Source organism: Macaca fascicularis, chromosome 6 (assembly GCF_037993035.2).
Source record: "Macaca fascicularis isolate 582-1 chromosome 6, T2T-MFA8v1.1".
Taxonomy (NCBI): domain Eukaryota; kingdom Metazoa; phylum Chordata; class Mammalia; order Primates; family Cercopithecidae; genus Macaca; species Macaca fascicularis.
The window spans coordinates 97617418-97636045 of record NC_088380.1 but is presented as its reverse complement, the minus strand read 5'-3'; the positions used below and the strand labels follow the sequence as shown (position 1 = coordinate 97636045).

Below are 18628 nucleotides of genomic sequence, written 5' to 3'. Positions count from 1 at the left end.
AGGGGAGAGACCGAAGACTGAAAGTAAAATCGGTTAGGAGGGATTTCTGAACTCTAAATGATCTACCATTAAATCTAAATCACTCTAGATTGCAGAGGGAATGGAAAGGAAGAAAAAAAACTTTCATGAGGTTTAATTGTCAGAAATTACTAACTGATTGGATCAGGAGGTAGCAAACGAGAGAGAGAAAAATCAAAGATGACTCAGGCTGTGAGGTAGAGCAGCTAAGAGAATGCTGTGACCATTTGTAGAAGTGAAGAGCTCAGTAGAAGAGCCTACCTGGAGGGTAGGCTCACCAGTTACCTCTGGACTGATTGCAGAAATGGAATATTATGACAGTGTATTCCCCATCCCAACACCTTACCACCACACACAACAGTCCTAAGGGCTGAGAAACCAGAGGTATCAGAGTATATGACAGAAGCAGAATTGTTAGCAAAATGTTATTTCTAGTTCAACTCCATTTTTTAATTCACTACTTTCAAATACTGTTTTACTAGGCTTTCTTTCAACTCCTACTTCATATTACTATTGCTACAGATTGATTTTATTCCTTATATGTGAATTAGCAGTAACTGAATTTTTGTACTCTGAGCGGTGTAAAGGAGAGTCCCAGGGAATTCTCTAGAGGCAGAATGAATTGATAAATGCAGTCAGGAAGGGTTAAATTCATCCTTCTGACTCCCCATAACTCATTCTCTACATATCAGCCAGTGCACTCTTAAAATGCTAGTCCGTTTATATTTCTCCCTTGATTAAAACCCTGTAAACAGATCTTCCAATGAACTTGGAATAAAAGCCTTCAGTATGACTTGCAAGATCTCACATGGCCTGGAGAATGCACATCTCTCTGAATCATCTGACACCACTTTCCCCTCACCCACCATGTTCCAAGTCACACTAACCTTTTGAGTTCCTCAACAATGACAACTTCTTTCCTCCTTAGAGCCCCTGCACTTGTTCTTCCACAACTCTGCCTAAAGCAGTCTGACCACAGACTTTCACCTGGCTCCTTGTTGCCATTCAGGTCTTAGGTCAAAAGTGTTCTTCACCCAGTTGAAACCGATGGCCTTCTTTCTCCTTCCCACCTCATCCTCCCCTTCATTCTCTTCACATCCCCTACTGGGTTTTCTTCTTAGTACTTCTAACTCTGAAGTTTGCATGTTCATTGGTTTACTTTTTACTTGTTGTCATGTTCCACTATCAAGTGTGCAGAGCCCTTATATTCCCTGCTCACCACTGCACCCCCAGCACCAAGAAACAGTGCCTGGCATACAATGAATGCATGTACAAATTAGTCAGTCACAGGAATTCTGAGAAAAATCTCTCTCCACACAATATATCCTTTATAATAGAATTCACAATTGAGAAAGGAGGAGGGCCACAGAAGATTTGGATATTTGAACTAGTAAATTCACATTTGTTTTGTTTTGCTTTGCTTTGAAATGAGAGCATTTTGCAATTCATTCTGTCTCATTCTTCCCTGTGCTAACTTCTCTCTCTCTGTCTCTCTCTTTCTCTCTCTCTCTCTCTCTCTCTGTCTCTCTCTCTCTCTCTCTCTCTCCCTGACCCCTCTCCCTAACCACCCCCTGCCCCCGTCTTGTCTCTCAAGCTGGCAGCAATTGGTACCCAGCTAAGCAGAGAGGGGAAGCTGGGAGGAAAAGCCTGACAAGTATCTGTAAAGTTGTACCAGCCCTTTTCAACAGTGTTATTTTACAGTGAAGGAACTTGGGGCCCAGTAAAGCTCTTTGCTAAGTGTGTTGGGACTATTAGAAACTTGTCATTAGGGAAGTAACTACTTTGTGATTCTTTGCATTCCCTTGTTTACTTCTATGCTAACTTAGAATCCTTTAGTAAAGTTACTTTTGAAAATGACAAAGGGAAACTGGAAAGGGAAGCTTTTGCCCATGCTTGAGCTGAAGTTTTATGGGAAACAATGTAACCCTGGAGGCAAGACCTTGTGGCAACTGTGAGAGGAGTATGTGAGATAAGACAAGAGTAAAAACCAAATAAAACATTTCTATAACAGCTGTCTAGATTTGATAGGCAATCGAAGTAACAAAAATGCATCCATTTTTTATTGTCTAGGAGAAAGTTGATTAGAGAAGCCAGCCAAGGTTCAAAGTCAGAGACCCACAGCAAGGCAGGCTGTCTACTGCACCTCAAGAAGAAATTTACGGCCTGGCATGGTGGCTCATGCCTATAATCCCAGTGCTTTGGGAGGTTGAGGTGGGTGGATCACCTCAGCTCAGGAGTTCAGACCAGCCTGGCCAACATGGAGAAACCCTGTCTCTACTAAAAATACAAAAATTAGCCAGGCATGGTGGTGCACACCTGTAGTCCCAACTGCTTGGGAGGCTGAGGCAGGAGGATTGCTTGGACCTCGAAGGTCGAGGCTGCAGTGAGCTAAGATCATACCATTGCACTCCAACCTGGGTGACAAAGCAAGATCCTGTCTTAAAGGGGAAAAAAAGGAATAAGTTTACTTCCCAAAGTTATTTCCTGGGCTCAAACGATTCTCCCACCTCAGCCTCCAAGTAGCTGGGACTACAGGTGCATGCCACCGCGCCTGGCTAATTTTTTTGTATTTTTGTTAGAGAGGGCATTTTGCTATGTTGCCCATTCTGGCCTCCAACTCCTGAGTTCAGGATATTCGCCCCACCTCAGCCTCTCCAAGTGCTGAGATTACAGGCCCCGCACCCAGCTTCCCTGAGTCTTAAACTGCCCCAAGTTCCACTGTGCCCCCACCATGCCCTCTAGTACCACCCCCACGCTTCACCAGATGAGAAGAACTTGGCAGAAAAGGAGCTAGAGGAAAGGATAGGTTGTGCCAAAGCCGCAAATGACCGAAAAGTCTCCACTGCTGATTATGTGTCTTTCTTTTAGCCTGTCTATTTTCTCTGGTCAAACTTGATTTCTTGCCTTTACAGTCTCAACACAGTCTCAACTTTAAAGGGCTTGCAACTGTATTAGCAATGGAAAGAGACTTGCTTGTATCTTACGGAGGTAATTCAACAAGGCATTATAACATGTTTTCTGAGCTGCACTTGGCATTTTCCTTACACAATCTTGGTACACACCCCACCACGCCCCATTCACTACTCCCTGTGTGGTAGGCTCATACTTGTACCTTCTAACTGGGAGGATTTCCATTAGAAGCCCTTCTCTGTGCAAATATTAGTAACTGTATTTCATTTTTTCAAAAAGGATATTGTTCTTAGAAGCTCTAGAATTCATTTTTAAATGAATTTTAGTAGTTATATTTTATTTCTTTTTAGAAGGCACATTATTTTTCAGTGCTCTGATATTTCTCTGATTCTTTATAGCTTTCTAAAAATAACTGCTGGTAAGCTCGTAAGTTCATTAGTTAATCCCAATGGGACTCAATAACGCATATTACAGACCTCCTGATTTTTATATATTAGATTTTCTCAAGAATTCCCTTACCTGTTATTATCAACATAGCTATATTGACAGGGTCTTCATTACTTCCTAATTGCCCATACTTCTTTCTTTTGTTAAAGATCAATTTTTAAAATCAAGCCTTGTCATTTTGAAAATATCATAGACATATTATCCTGTTAATATTAATGTGTTTCATATCTTTCTAGTTTCCTGCCTCCTTATCATGGTAATTTACAAAGTTTATTCATTACCTTTTTCTTTAAAAATGTATTCTTTTGTGGGGAGCAGGGTGAGAGGGTAAGGGCACATGTTTGTGTTTTTTCTCCCTGGAACAAAGACACAAAAAATGATCTTTCATATTCAAAGGTGAACAATTGATATTCCCTATTCTAAGCCAGACCCTAGGATGTAAATTATGTGTAGATTGTTAAAATTACAGGCATACCTTCTTTTATGGAGCTTCACTTTATCACCCTGCATATACTGCATTTTTTTACAAATTGAAGATTTACAGCAACCCTGTGTCAAGCAAGCCTGTTACCGCCCTTTCAAAAAAAAAAAAAATCAGCATGTGCTCACTTTGTGTCTCTATGTCACATTTTTTTGAATTCTAGCACTATTCAGACCTTTTCTTTATTTTTATATCTGTTATGATTATGTGATCTTTGATGTTAATATTATAACTATTTGGGGGCACTAAGAATCATGCCCATAGTAGAGGGCAAAGTTAATTGATAATTGTAGTGTATACTCTGACTACTCCTGGACTGGCCACGCCGCTGTCTCTTACCCTCTCCTCAGGCCTCCCTATTCCATGAGACACAATATTGAAATTAGGCCAATTAATAACCCTACAATGGCCTCTAAGTGTTCAAGTGAAAGGAAGAGTCTCACATCTCTGTACTTCCCATCTAAAGATCAAAATGATTAAGCTTAGTGAAGAAGGCGTGTCAGAAGCCAAGACAGGCTGAAAGCTAGGCCTCTTGCAAAACAGTTGGCCAAGTTGTGAATACAATGAAAAAGTTTTTGAAGGAAATTAAAAGTGCTACTCCAGTGAACACATGAATGATAAGAAAGCAAAATAATCTTATTGCTGATCTGCAGAAAGTTTGAGTAGTCTGGATCGATCAAACAAGCCATAACATTCCATTAGGCCAAAGCTTAATCCAGAGCAAGACCCTAACTTTCTTTAATTCTGTGAAGGCTGAGAGAGATGAGGAAACTGCAGAAGAAAAGTTGAAAGCTAGAAGAGGTTGGTTCATGAGATTTAAGGAAAGAAGCCATCTCCAGAACATAAAAGCGCAAGGTGAAGCAGCAAGTACTGCTGTATAAGCTATAGCAAGTTATCCAGAAGATCTAGCTAAGACCATTGATGAAGGTGGCTGCACTAAACAACAGATTTTCAATGTAGATGAAACAGTCATCTATTGGAAGAAGATGCCATCTAGGACTATCACAGCTAGAGAGGATAAGTCAATGCCTGGCTTCAAAGCTTCAAAGGACAAAGAGAGGGTAACTCTCTTGTTAGAGGCTAATGAAGCTGATGACTTTAAGTTGAAGCCAATACTGATTTACCACTTTAAAAATCCTAGGGCCTTAAAAATTATGCTACAACGGCCGGGTGCTGTGGCTCACATCTGTAATCCCAGCACTTTGGGAGGCCAAGGTGGGCAGATCATGAAGTCAAGAGATCGAGACCATCTTGGTCAACATGGTGAAACCCTGTCTCTACTAAAAATACAAAAATTAGCCAGGCGTGGTGGCACGTGCCTGTAGTCCCAGCTGCTCGGGAGGCTGAGGCAGGAGAACCACTTGAATTCAGGAGGTGGAGGTTGCAGTGAGCCAAGATTGTACCATTGCACTCCAGCCTGGGCGACAGAGCAAGGCTCCGTCTCAAAAAAAAAAAAAAAAAAAATTATGCTACATCTACTATGCCTGCCCTCTGTAAGTGGCACAACAGAGTCTGGATGATAGCACATTTGTTTACAGCATAGGTTAATGAATATTGTAAGCCCACTGTTGAAACCTACTGCTCAGAAAAAAAAGAATCCTTCCATATCACTCCTTGACAGTACACTTGGTTACCCAAGAGTTCTGATGGAGATGTACAAGAAAATTCATGTTGTTTTCATTCCTGCTAACACAACATTCATTCTGCAGCCTATGGACCAAGGAGTAGTTTCAACTTTCAAGTCTCATTATTTAAGAAATACATTTTGTGGCCGTGCGTGGTGGCTTATGCCTATAATCCCAGCACTTTGGGAAACCAAGGCGGGCAGAGCACAAGGTCAGGAGTTCAAGACCAGTCTGACCAACATGGTGAAACCCTGTCTCTAAAAACACAAAAATTAGCTGGGCATGGTGGTGCGTGCCTATAATCCCAGCTACTCCGGAGGCTGAGGCAGGAGAATGGCTTGAACCTGGAAGGTGGACGTTGCAGTGAGCCGAATTTGCGCCACTGCACTCCAGCAATAGGTGACACAGCGAGACTCCGTCTCAAAAAAAAAAAAAAAAAAAAAAAAAAAAAACATTTTGTGAGGCTATAGCTGCCAGAGATAGTGATTCCTCTGATCAATTGAGAGCCTTCTGGAAAAGATTCACTGTTCTAGCTTCCATTAAGAACGTTTGTGATTCATGGGAGGAGGTCAGAATATCAATAAGAACAAAAGTTTGGAAGAAGTTGATTCCAGCATTCATGGATGAACCTCTTTGAGGGATTCAAGATTCAGTAAACGAAGTAAACTGCAGATGTGGCAGAAATAGCAAAAGAACCAGAATTAGAAGTGGAGTCTGAAGATGTGGCTGAATTGCTGCAATCTCATGATCAAACATTAAGAGATGAGGAGTTATTTCTTATGGACGAGCAAAGAATGTGGTTTCTTGAGATGGAATGTACTCCTGGTGAAGGTGCTGTAAACCTTGTTGAAATGACAACAAAGAATTTTGAATATTGCATAAACTTAGTTGATAAAACAGTGGCAAGGTTTGAAAGGATTGCCTCCAATTTTGAAAGTTCTACTGTGGGTAAAATGCTGTCAAACAACATTACATGCTACAGAGAAATCTTTCAGGAAAGGAAGGGTCAATCAATGCAGCAAACTACATAATTATCTTATTTTAAGAAATTACCACAACCACCTTGATCTTTAGCAATCACCACTCTGATCAGTCAGCAGCCATCAACATGGAGGCAAGACCCTCCACCACAAAAATAATTGCAACTTGCTAAAAACTCAGATGATTATTAGCATTTTTAGCAATTAAGCATGTTTTAATTAAGGTACATACAATGTCTTTTTAGACATAATGCTTTTCCACACTTAGTAGACTGAAGCATAGTGTAAGCATAACTTTTATATCCACTGTGAAACCAAAAAATGTGTGATTCACCTAATTACACTGTTCACTTTATTGGGGTGGTCTGTAACCAAACCCACAATATCTTCAAGGTATGCCTGTATTCCATGACGTTTTGGTCTATCCATGTAAGATAAAGTGAGTAACAATAATTATGAGTGAATGGCAGATGAAGAAATTCTTCTAAATTATCTTTTTGGTGATAAGTTACTCTACACTCAGATTGTTCTTCAGTCTGTTTACTGTTTACCAGTAAACCTTATCTCTGGCAAATCTGATTAGTATGTGTGTGTGCATGTGTGTGTGTGATATCATTTGAAGAATGATTATTTGCTTTACCAGAAAATTATTCACTTTATTAAGGGATTCATTGAAAAGGTAAATAATCCGTGTCTTCATTTAAAAATAGACTTCATTAACAGGCCTTATATTCCCATGTAACTTTAAGACATCTACTGCATAAAATGACATACAGCTTCAAATAATATACATCTGCTAAAGTAAACATCAGGATTTTGGCTGCCAACTCAGTAGCATATTTTGATATACTTTTTGCCCCTGCCCCCACAAAAATACTTGTAAACACTAAGATCAAGTAAAGAGGAGTGTGGGCAGGGTTGATGTATAAGAAACACTGAATCAGAGTCATTCACAGGCAAAAGTAAGAGGAATAGATAAGACAGAAGATACAGTAATGTTTTCATCTCTCTTGTCCTATTCTTTGCTATTCCACTCTCAGTGTTGTTTTTAACCATTTTTTCTAAATGCTATTACACGAATATAGCCTCCCTCTTTGTCAGTTCTATTACAAGGCACTTTTTCTTAAATATGTAGTCTTTTGGGAAAACCAATGACACATTTTAGCAATTTGATTTTCTCATATGATTTCTAGTCTCGTTCTTGATTCTTAAAGTTTCTAATCCTTTTCACCACTTGCTATTTTTACTCCTTTAAAATTTGCTACAGTTCATTTTTTAAAACAAGTGATAAGTCAAGGATATTCAGGGTAGTATTTTCATTGGAAGATCCCTGGCCTTTTAGTCATTTCATAATAAATAACATCATTGACAAATGGCATTTGTGGAAAAAATATAAGAAAAATGAAAAATAGGTATTTTCTGCTCTGTACAAGGATAAAAGAGATAGCTAGAGTAGGGTTCAGATTATTGGAAGAATTAATCTCTAATATAGTAAGAAAGAATTAACCATTCATTTTTATTTAAGCTGACCTTTGATTACCTCCTATTATAAGAAATATTATGCAGTGCTTTTACTGTCCTGAAATAAATTCAATAGATAATATAATCTACCTACTTATAAGATTATTAAATCTTTGTAATGCTCTAGTTAACATATAGAAGGAATAAAAGTAATTCATAATAAAAATAATATGGATTTCAATATTTAAAGTGCTCAGGCTAATCTATATGAGAAGACATAATAAAGTAGTCAGATACTTGGTCCTATGCATGGAATCATCATGAATTTGACAGCTGAAGTGCAGGCTGATACAGGTATGCTTATTGGCAACTCCAGTACCATGGGCATGGTGCCATCAGTTATGATATTTTTTTCATAGGGTAAACCACTCTTGGCAAGACTCTGAAAAACAAAATGCACAACCCTTTCGATTTACATGGTAGTGGTATTCTTGGAAAATTCAGTATATATTAAAATCATGCAAAAAGTATTTTAAGATCATCTGTAAAACATATTTAAATTCTAATCCATATAATTATAAACAGGTTTTCAACTACATGAATAGCTGCTGAACATTTGAAAATCATGTGGGATGCAGAACAATTCTATACTGCCTTGCAAATTACAGGATATCCACTATCCCTGACCTTCTCCCAATAAATGCCAATCACACCTTCCAATCTTCTTGACCACCAAAAATATCCCTGCAAATTTCCAAAATGCCTCCAGAGGCCATTGTCATCTCCATTAAGAACCACTGATTGAAACTGAGCAAAGGTATTTTTTTGTAATGAAGCGCTGTGATCCTTTACATTTTACTTTTATACTGAATTGATATTATAGACTAGGAAACTGAATTCACTCCATAGGTGAATTATCCAGTTAGACCAAGCCTGCCACTACAAAATGATACCAAAATCATTCCTTGAGAAGTTGGCAGATATTTAATGTGGAAAAACCTTTTACTCCTTATATTTTGTGAACCTGTCTAAACTAGGAAAATATGGGTTTGAAAACTGGAGACTTGATAAGAATAAAGTGGTGGTAGTGAAAAGACTAGACCTTGACCATAAAACCATGTTTATCTCCTTCAAATAACAAGGCTAGTGCTAAATAAACTAGTCTCCCTGTGACTTCTACATCATTGCATTTTATTAATAAATGACTGCTTTTTTGATTGACCTAAACTTCCACCTTTTATATCCTTTTATGAACAAATAATGTAATGGTCTAGTGTTTCTGTACTGATGGAATAAAAGACACCCCACTTAATGTCCCCTAAAGTGATGTATTTTTTAAGTACTAGAAACCTGCTCTCAAAAGTTTCCATTCATTGAACACTGTCATGGATAGAGTTTCATATTCACCTGTAAATATTTTCACTGAACTTCAGAACTAAATTTTTGAAAATGGTCTCCAAACATATTCTTGAAATGTATATATGCAGTCCCAGATAGACATGCAATTATTCAACCTCCAAATGATATTTTAAATATCATTAAAAATCTACTTCCAAAAATTTAGAAAACACATTTTTATTTTTATTTTATTATTATTATTTTTTTTACTATTTTAAGATTTCCTTCAATACATTCTTTTTATTATTATTATTATACTTTAAGTTCTAGGGTACATGTGCATAACGTGCAGGTTTGTTACATATGTATACTTGTGCCATGTTGGTGTGCTGTACCCATCAACTCGTCATTTACATCAGGTATAACTCCCAATGCAATCCCTTCCCCCTACCCCCTCCCCATAATAGGCCCCAGTGTGTGATGTTCCCCTTCCTGAGTCCAAGTGATCTCATTGTTCAGTTCCCACCTATGAGTGAGAGCATGCGGTGTTTGGTTTTCTGTTCTTGTGATAGTTTGCTGAGAATGATGGTTTCCAGCTGCATCCATGTCCCTACAAAGGACACAAACTCATCCTTTTTTATGGCTGCATACTATTCCATGGTGTCTATGTGCCACATTTTCTTAATCCAGTCTGTCACTGATGGACATTTGGGTTGATTCCAAGTCTTTGCTATTGTGAATAGTGCCGCAATAAACATACGTGTGCATGTGTCTTTATAGCAGTATGATTTATAATCCTTTGGGTATATACCCAGTAATGGGATGACTCAGTCATATGGTACTTCTAGTTCTAGATCCTTGAGGAATCGCCATACTGTTTTCCATAATGGTTGAACTAGTTTACAATCCCACCAACAGTGTAAAAGTGTTCCTAGAAAACACATTTTTATATTACATATTCATGTTATCATTCCTTAGTTTAGGGAGAATTCTCTCCCTTCCACCCCATTCTCTGTAATTCAGTTGCTAACCTACCTTATTACCTTTACTCCTAGCAATTTCCCTTCCTCTGATAGAAGCACACATTCTCATTATTTATACTTTTAAATTACAAGAGTAAATGTTGAGAGCCAGTACAAGTATTCAGTTATCTCAGGGACTCTGGTCTTTTCAGTCCAGGACTAATCAAGCAGAGAGTCATCAAAAGCTAAAAGTAAAAAGCTTTTGTAGTGATTTTATCACCAGGGAAATCTGTTCATCCTTCAGAAGGATTGTCACTAGTAAAGAAGAAATAAAGGAGTTAAAATTGCTTCAGACCGTTGACTCCTTAGGTCCCTCTAGATTCATAGATTGAATTGGTTTCAAGGGGTGGGAGGAATTATGAGGGGAATTCCCTGAGAAAGCTTACAAATTGATCCTAGCCTTAGTAACACTAGTAGGTGTAAGTGTGATCACTATGGAGGAAATGCCAAATGTGGCTGGAAGCTTGGGAAATGGGAAGGAAAAGAGACAATTAACACCTTTTTTTTTTTTTTTTTTTTTTGGCTTATTGTATTTGGGGGTGGGTGTTGCCATGTAGTATGCATCTGAGAATGGTCTTTCAAAAGGAATTACAATTGATTGTAAAATGTCTTACCATTATAAGTGCAACTGTGTAGTTATTACTGAAGTGAAACTAGGGTTGCAAACACCATAGAGACAATCCCACCTTCCTATTGAGTAACAATGAATTTTGCCCAAAATGAGTAAGCAAATACAGAAATGACCTCATTTTTAGTCTGAATACAGTAGCTTTGGCGGATATGACTTTAATACTGGGTCTTAGTTTCAAATTCAGGTTCATGAGGCCCATCTGCAGAGGAAAGGAGGAGAGAGAGAATCCTTGGGAGGGCACCGATAAAGAGAGAGGGGTTCTCTAGTAGGGCCAGCTCCCACAGCTAAGTCAGGCACAGACTGTAGCTTTCTGCTCTCTGGCCGACAGCAGCCATAGCATCCTTATTGTTGTAACTCCTAGATTGTGATACTGTCACAAAACTGTTGCTAGGCAACAAATGTGGTTACCAGGTCTCAGCGAATAGCTGAAGGGGAAAGCAAAGTGTTGCACCATTGTAGAGTAACCATAGCAATGACCTACTATTACAGACTAAAGAATTATCATTAACAATGTTAAAGTATCAGACTGAGGCCCTGATTCCGGAGACTTCCAAGCGGTATCTCTCTGCATAATTGCGTGATCTAGGAAGAGATTTCAACTGTTTAAAAGCTATTCTTCTGTGGAAGTCTTTGTAATTAATTTTTAATTTTAAAAAGTGCTCATTTATGAAGCCACTCGTAAAATGCTACATAAGCCATCACAGGGAGTCAAATATAGATAAATGTATTTCCTCATCTGTTCTTATGCCTGCATCCGTGTTATCTGCTGCCTGTGTTAAACTGAAGGTCGATTTTATTTGAAAATATGCTGTACATTAGTTTTACATCGAAACCACAGAGAGAAGCTGTAGTAAAATAAAATAACCCCATAAATTGACAACTAACCTGCATTTTCTAAGTTGAATTCCTCCTGACAAAATGGGAGGCCTAGATGCTCTTTTAGTAGTCACTGCTTTGAAACCTTTTTTTTTAGCTGTTCTAAATTTGCCCCTTAAAATCTGTAAAAATGTCGCCCGCCAGAACACTTCAAGGCATAATCCCTTTTGAATGTGGTCCTTCATTAAGCGTCCCGTATGATTTGGTCCCAGTGACCTAGCTGAGGTAATCGTGTCTAACAGCACAGCTTCCGGGAGAGGCAAGAAAAATCCTTCCCCACCCCGCCCCCAACCCCCTTGGGAGGCAAGAAAACAGGCGCTGTGGGGTGGATGGCAGCCGATCCCGCGCGCAGGGAAAACCAATCCCCGCGCGCGCCGAGTCTCGGGGAGGTGGGTGGTTTCCCGGAGGGAGAGGGAGTGGCCCTTCCCGCCCAAAGCTTCCATTGGCTCGGAGAGGCGGAGGCCTCGGGCGTCCAGCCGCGCCTCGAGCGACCCCGGGACAGATGCGGGCCGCGTCCCCGCGTCAGGAGAGGGATGGAGACTTAGGCCGGAGACGCCCCTATGCCGCAGATAGCTAAGTCTGAGTTCCTCTGAGCCGGAGGGGCAAGTGACCCTGCAGCCCCAGGTGTGCCCTGAGGGGCGGCGGCGCGCGCCCCCGAGGGGGCGGGGCCCTGGCTGAGAGGCGGGGCCCAGACTGAGAGGCGGGGCGCGGGCGGGAGGGACTGAGCGGGGTGGTAGCGAGCCGGAGCTAGGCCTGGCCCTCGCCGCCCTCGCCGCGCCCGGCACCGCGGGGCCACCTGGTAACCGAATGTGTGGTTCTTTGCAGGCACCGACCGTCACGAGCTAACTTCCTGGAAGAGCTTCCCGTCTATTTTCAAATTCTTTACCGAAGCCTCAGAAGCCAAGATCAGCTCCCTGAAGCCGGCTGTGACACGCCGCTCGCACCGCATCAAGCACGAAGAGCTGTAAGAGGAGCGAGCGCGACTGGGGGGGCCGCCCTGGCGCACGCACCCGCACCCTCCTCACTGCTTGTGTCGTCGAGCAGACTCCCAGCCCCTCATTAGATTGTTTTCTTCCCAGAGCACAGGGTCGTGATATGTACATCTAAGTAGCGTTTTGCATTATTTCTAGATGAGTGCAACTGTCAAAGCAATATGGGTTCACTGGTCGTGCTTCCTGCGGGCTGAGCGCTGCCCGTCAGCGCTCAGATTAAGGCTGACAGCGCGCTGCCTGGCGTGGCTGGCGCGGCTCTAATTGCCCTGACCGAGCCCGCGCGGGCGCTGCAGGGCGGGCGGCGTCGGCAGGGTCCTAGCGCCCGCTGCAGCGCAGCCGCTGCTGCTTCCACCTCCTTAATCATGTCCATCTTTCCCCGCTCTCAACTGGAACAAACTTTTATTCCCGACTTCAAATTTCCATTTTAATTAGGCTTTTCCCTGAGGACATCTTATTACCCACCTCTTTTTTTTTTTTTTTTTTTTAGGAAGTTCCACACACATGTTCCAAGCCAATTTCAAATTCAGAACAGTACCATGGAGTTTGGGGAGTGCAAATTGTTCTCTCCCTGTTTTCATTTCGGGACCAGAAAAAAAAAAAAAGGAAAACTTTGCATAAAAATCTATAAAGTACTGAATCCGCATTACTGCTGAAAATCTTTTTGCCAGCTGTTTGTGAGAGTTTACACAAGTCTCTGATTTCAGAAGAGACTGTTAAAACCAAAACAATGATGGGCAGCTCTTTTAAGTGTAGGTGTAAAAGGTCCCATTTTCAATGAAATTTCCAACTGTTATCACTAGAATTGACTTTACTTTTTAAATATATAATGTGTACTGAGTGGCATTGTAATTTAGATATAACACACTTAAGTTTTGCTTTTTAAATCTCTCTGTGGAGAAAGATTGTTGTTGTTAACCCTTTCCAGAATGATCTATTCTGAGCTTTCGTGGAGTTAGGCACTTCTAGGGAGAGAATTTTTTTATTGTCATCAGGAAACTAAACCTATGTGCTCTGCAGCCTTTTTCTTCTGAAAGGCTAAGTGGGGCTAAAATTATCCTTTTAGTTTTCTGCTTTAACAGTAAGAGAAGGACTTGGTGTGAAAGAATTTCTTCTCTCAGTCCAGTGGTATAATTTTTAGCACTCTGCTTCCTCTGTAGGGTTTAGCCCTACAGTTTGAACAATTAAGTATTTTAATCCAGCTAAGATGTGGCCAACACTGTGAAATACAGGAGATATTAAGGTTTTGCTGACTTTTAGATTAAAATCTTAAATTTTCATATTATTTTTTAATTACTTGACAAGTTTAATTACCTAGTAAAGATTGTTTCTAATAGATGAGAACATGAATTTAATAGTTTTCATCCTTTTTTAAAGTGTATGCAACAATTAATATGCCTGCCTTATTTCAGGACATGAGAAAATGTACCCAAAATGACTTAGAACTGTCTAATGCCTCAGAAAAGTAACTTAAAATCAGCCACTTCGTGCTTAAATGTTTTTATATTATGAACCGATTTCAACAAGTTTTAAAGCTGTTAATATCTCATTGCTGTGTTTGACATACAAGTACATTCATTAGTTCTATAGTTTTAATGATGACAAATTAAAGTGATCTTTCTTCAGTGGTCAGGTATGCATATATTTTGGTGTTACTTAAGCAAAATCAACTATATGGGAGGAAAAATCAAAATGGCATTTTATTCAGCTACTGGATGGCTTAAAATGAGTAAACCCCAACAACGTCAAGCACATTTGTCTGTGATATTGACCCTTTTTATCCAATCTTTACTACTTTAGAAGTACTGGTGAACTCTGTAAAATAATGGTATCTTCCAGTGAGAGATTCAAGAATAGATGTGAATTGAATATATTTTTCAAGGTATTATAAATTGTGTCTTGTTTTCAGTATATGAAAATGTTGACAGGAAACAATTTTATAGCATTTATAAAAAACCAACACTTCTGCAATGCTAAATTTGTGAAGCTTCTGCACCTGAATTAGAGCAAAATAAATATGCTCAGTTTATAAACCACATCACTCCTATTCCTTCTCTTAAATCATCTCTCCTCTTTTTAAACCTTTACTTATAACTAGAATAAATCACTATTTAATTGCCTCTAATACTTTAAAACTACTGGATGGTTAGGCCTTGTTTAACTATCTATAGAGAGCTATTTGCAAACTTAAGTTGTGTAAATGTAATTTCTACTTGTGAATCTGAGCTGTAGCAGCCCAGAGGGAGCTAGGCAAACTTCCAGACCACCAACTGATAAGTGATCATATCCTTTGTAATGCAGGATTTTTAACCTGTTGATTATGGGTTTGTTGATATAAATGTAATAATGTTCACCTCGATTTTCCTGGAGTGACAACCAGCAGTTGGTAGTAGCCCACCTGCATGAGTGCCGCCAGTGTTAACAATATCTTTGCTCTGATCATCTTCTTCCCCATTTTTGTTTCCTCAAACAGGTTTTTAGGAGAGTGGAGATTTAAAGTCAGGATGTGGACTTTTTATTTTAATTATATACTTAATTCTTAGAACAAGTAGAATGGGAAAGGAGTGACTGATAAATCTAAGATTCAAAATAGTCCTGTCGAAACTTAAAGGCCAGATTATTGCTTTAGAGCTTTCTGTAGGTACCTAGCCATCCAGTCGTTAAACATTTTCATGGATATTTGAAAAGAAGACCATGTACTTGTAATAACTGTTCTTTTCTGCCTTTTGCTTTGACCTGGATTGCATTATTATTGTTTATTCAAAGAATAAAAAGGAAAGCACAAGCTTTTCCTGTATATTTCCATTTCCATTTTAAAATAAAAACAATTTTCCCAACAACAGCGGTGTTATTATTCTTGCTCAGAAGAATTCTTGCTTATTCACCAATTGCATAGAGATTTTTTAAAGCAAAAACATAAAAGGAAGGATGAGAGAGCATCCATCAATATTTTAAACCTTATGGCTACTTTTTATTTCTGTTAGTATTGCTGTAAGGTAATATTCTAACTTCAGTTGAGTCACTATTTGGCTTGCACCTTTTACAAAGCTAACATTTATAAGACAGTTGTTTTTAATATCTAAAATATCTCCTTAGCAAGGAAATCTGAACAACCTATCATTAAACTGTTGTTTATAAAATAAACTTGAATATGCCATAAATAAATGTGTTTTCCAAGAGGAGTCTGGTGAGATTAAGTTGCCTCCAAGTTTGTGTATATAGGTTCTTGATGTACTGTGTTCGATCTGAAAATAACTTACATTTCTTTTACAGCTTTCTTAAAACCTTTAGCCCCTTTTAGAGATATGTTAACTATATTATCCATGTAATAAGTTAGATTTTGTTTGTTTCTCTGGATTATCTGCGGTTCCAATCCAAACACATGTGTGTCTCTTGTTATAATCATATTTTTTACTGTAAACTGACAGGTTCCTGTTGGTGTCTGTAATCCTAATTCGTTTAAGAAAGAGTACTACTACAGAAAGTGTAAAAATTTCTCAAAAACTTTCCACATGCCTCTGTGGAGAAAAAAAAAAGTCTTTAAATAAATGTGAGACACTCTCATCTTTGAAATATGGGTGGCAAAAAGGGGGATGATGGTAGTGGTTATTTTATTATTACTTATTAGTGGCTGTAATAATATAAAATAAAAGACTCCAGGAGGTACTCCCTTTCAAAAATTGAATACTTTCCTTCCTTCCTTGTATAGAATGACTGAGTGGGAGTCTCTTGAATTGTTCGTCTTCCTTTTATCTAATATTCTATTAATCTCCAAAAAGATCAGTTTGAGTCTGGGAAAGGGTTTTTAATCAATGCTTCACAGAGCTTAAAGCTACCCTACCTAAAGCATCAGCTTTGTTAGGCGGTTTTAGATTTAAAGCATTGCAACTGTCATGCACTGTACTAAGAGTAAAGAATGTACACCAAGTGGAAGATGTTGAAAAGAGGGAAATAGCACAAAGTCGATTAACGGAGATTCGAGAATAGAAGTAGCCATCAAAGCATTCCAGCATTTATCTCAAAATCTATGTAAGGTTTTTTTTTAAGGAAAAAAAAAAAAAAAAAAGCAACAATGATAGTTTTAAACCACACACTTAGGAGGGATGAATGTTGATTTAATTGATTCATTTGGATCGATGTTTTTAAAGTTTCACACCACTGATCTTTCATGTAGTGATGTCTTTAGCAGTCAGTGGTCTGACATGAGCCTTCTCAGATTTCATCAGTGGGACTCTCCATGACATCTAAAATTATGCAACAGCCTGTGCAATGGTAACTTTAGAATTGGGAGACCTTGATTCCAAAGAGCATGATTAGATTGAAGAACTTTGTTAATTCCCAGCACAAAGGTTTTAGAGAAGTAATAACTGTAAAATGAACTGCAAAGATTAAAATCACCAAATGTTAAATAGTTGGCTTTAATTGCTAGATAGGAGAAAGTCATCCTGAAAGTTTGACCATGAAGTGGATACCACACAGTGACCAGTATTTTCCCCTGGAATATAAAAAGCTTGAAAGTGGAAGTTTGACTTAGTCCCTGAGGCCTTCTAAGCAACTTTTCCCAGTCCTTCGCCTTGAGATTTGTGAAAAACCTTTCACTATATCCTTTGTATTGTTGGAGTTGAGTTCTGTTTGAAACAGACATGAAACATGTTTCTAGAAAGAAATCTAGAGAAGTCCTGCATCTTTCCTTTTAGATCATTCATCTTTCTCTTCCTTGGCTATTACCTCGGGTAATATGGAGAACTGTCACAGGTAAAATAATGTTGAAGTGTACTTTGTGGTCAGCCTGCAATACCAATACAAAGAATCTGAAATGAAAAGACAACCAACACCCCAAGAATGCTATGTCTCTTTTTAAAGTTTACAATTTGAATAATGAATTTGGATAGAAACTTGGCAGGAAAACAAACCATGGCACCCTCACATCACCAACCATTTTCACTTTTCTGTCCAATTTCAGAGTGCATGTGTTTGTGAGTATTTCACTAGATCAGTGACAGCTCTTTATTTGCATAATTATATGCTCTGGTCTGAAGAGAAAACTAACCCCCAAATTTCATGGGTCACCAAACTGCAACAATCAATGTTTTATCACGTATGCTAAGCAAAATCTAAGAAGCTATATGAAGTTTCTTGGGGAGTTTTTACTCCTCAGAAAATTAAAGGTTTTTCTCTCCTGAATAGATTCAAAATCTTTCCAAGGTCTTTGTAACTGAATTCTGTTTGAAGGCAAAACTAGAGATTAACATGTAGATCTGGATCGTAGACTCACTAGCATTACTTCAAAGTGGCTTAAGAAGAGCAGCATTTTGGGTGCACTAAACTTTTAAATTCTAAGCACTGTCCTTCATGCTCTGAGGAAAAAAATCACTGGTCAAATTATGATTAGCCAAAATGAAGCTCGATTAACTACAAGTGAGTATAAAGTTTATTTTCTTCTTTAGAGTAACTCAAGATTTAAAAAAAGAAAGCTACCTAATTGAAAATATATATATATGTCTCATACACACGTATTCATCCATGAAATACATGTGCCCATTCCTGTCCGTTTCACCTGAAATACACAGACAACATATACAATATGTCTATGTCTTTTCAATGCCTATAATATAGTAGATGTTCTGTATATGTTGGTTACCGTGAATGTTTGTACACTTCTGTTAAATAAATTTTTCATCTTCAAATCTGCAAGGCATTGGAATAAATATTTCAATGCTTCAAGTTCATTGAACCTGTAAATTATCTGTATGTAATGTGCATTTGTGTGTAAGGTTGGCTTTATTTCATTAAAGAAAAATTTTATTTAAACTGTTGGTATCTTTACTTTGTAGGCAGTCTGCCAAATTT

The 18628-nt window shown here is 38.7% G+C and overlaps 1 protein-coding gene across 30 annotated transcripts in view; it reads left to right on the top strand.

Moving 5' to 3' along the window:
* The window catches only part of ARB2A (ARB2 cotranscriptional regulator A), a 480313-nt gene extending 464695 nt beyond the window's left edge, over positions 1-15618 (top strand). For all 30 annotated transcript variants that reach the window (XM_045394839.3, XM_073993876.1, XM_073993880.1 and 27 more), the window contains one exon: positions 12615-15618. In XM_045394839.3, coding sequence (XP_045250774.1) covers positions 12615-12757 — 143 coding nt within the window. In that variant the 3' untranslated portion in view covers positions 12758-15618. The remainder of the gene's footprint in view (positions 1-12614) is intronic.
* The last annotated feature ends 3010 nt before the right edge of the window (positions 15619-18628 follow it).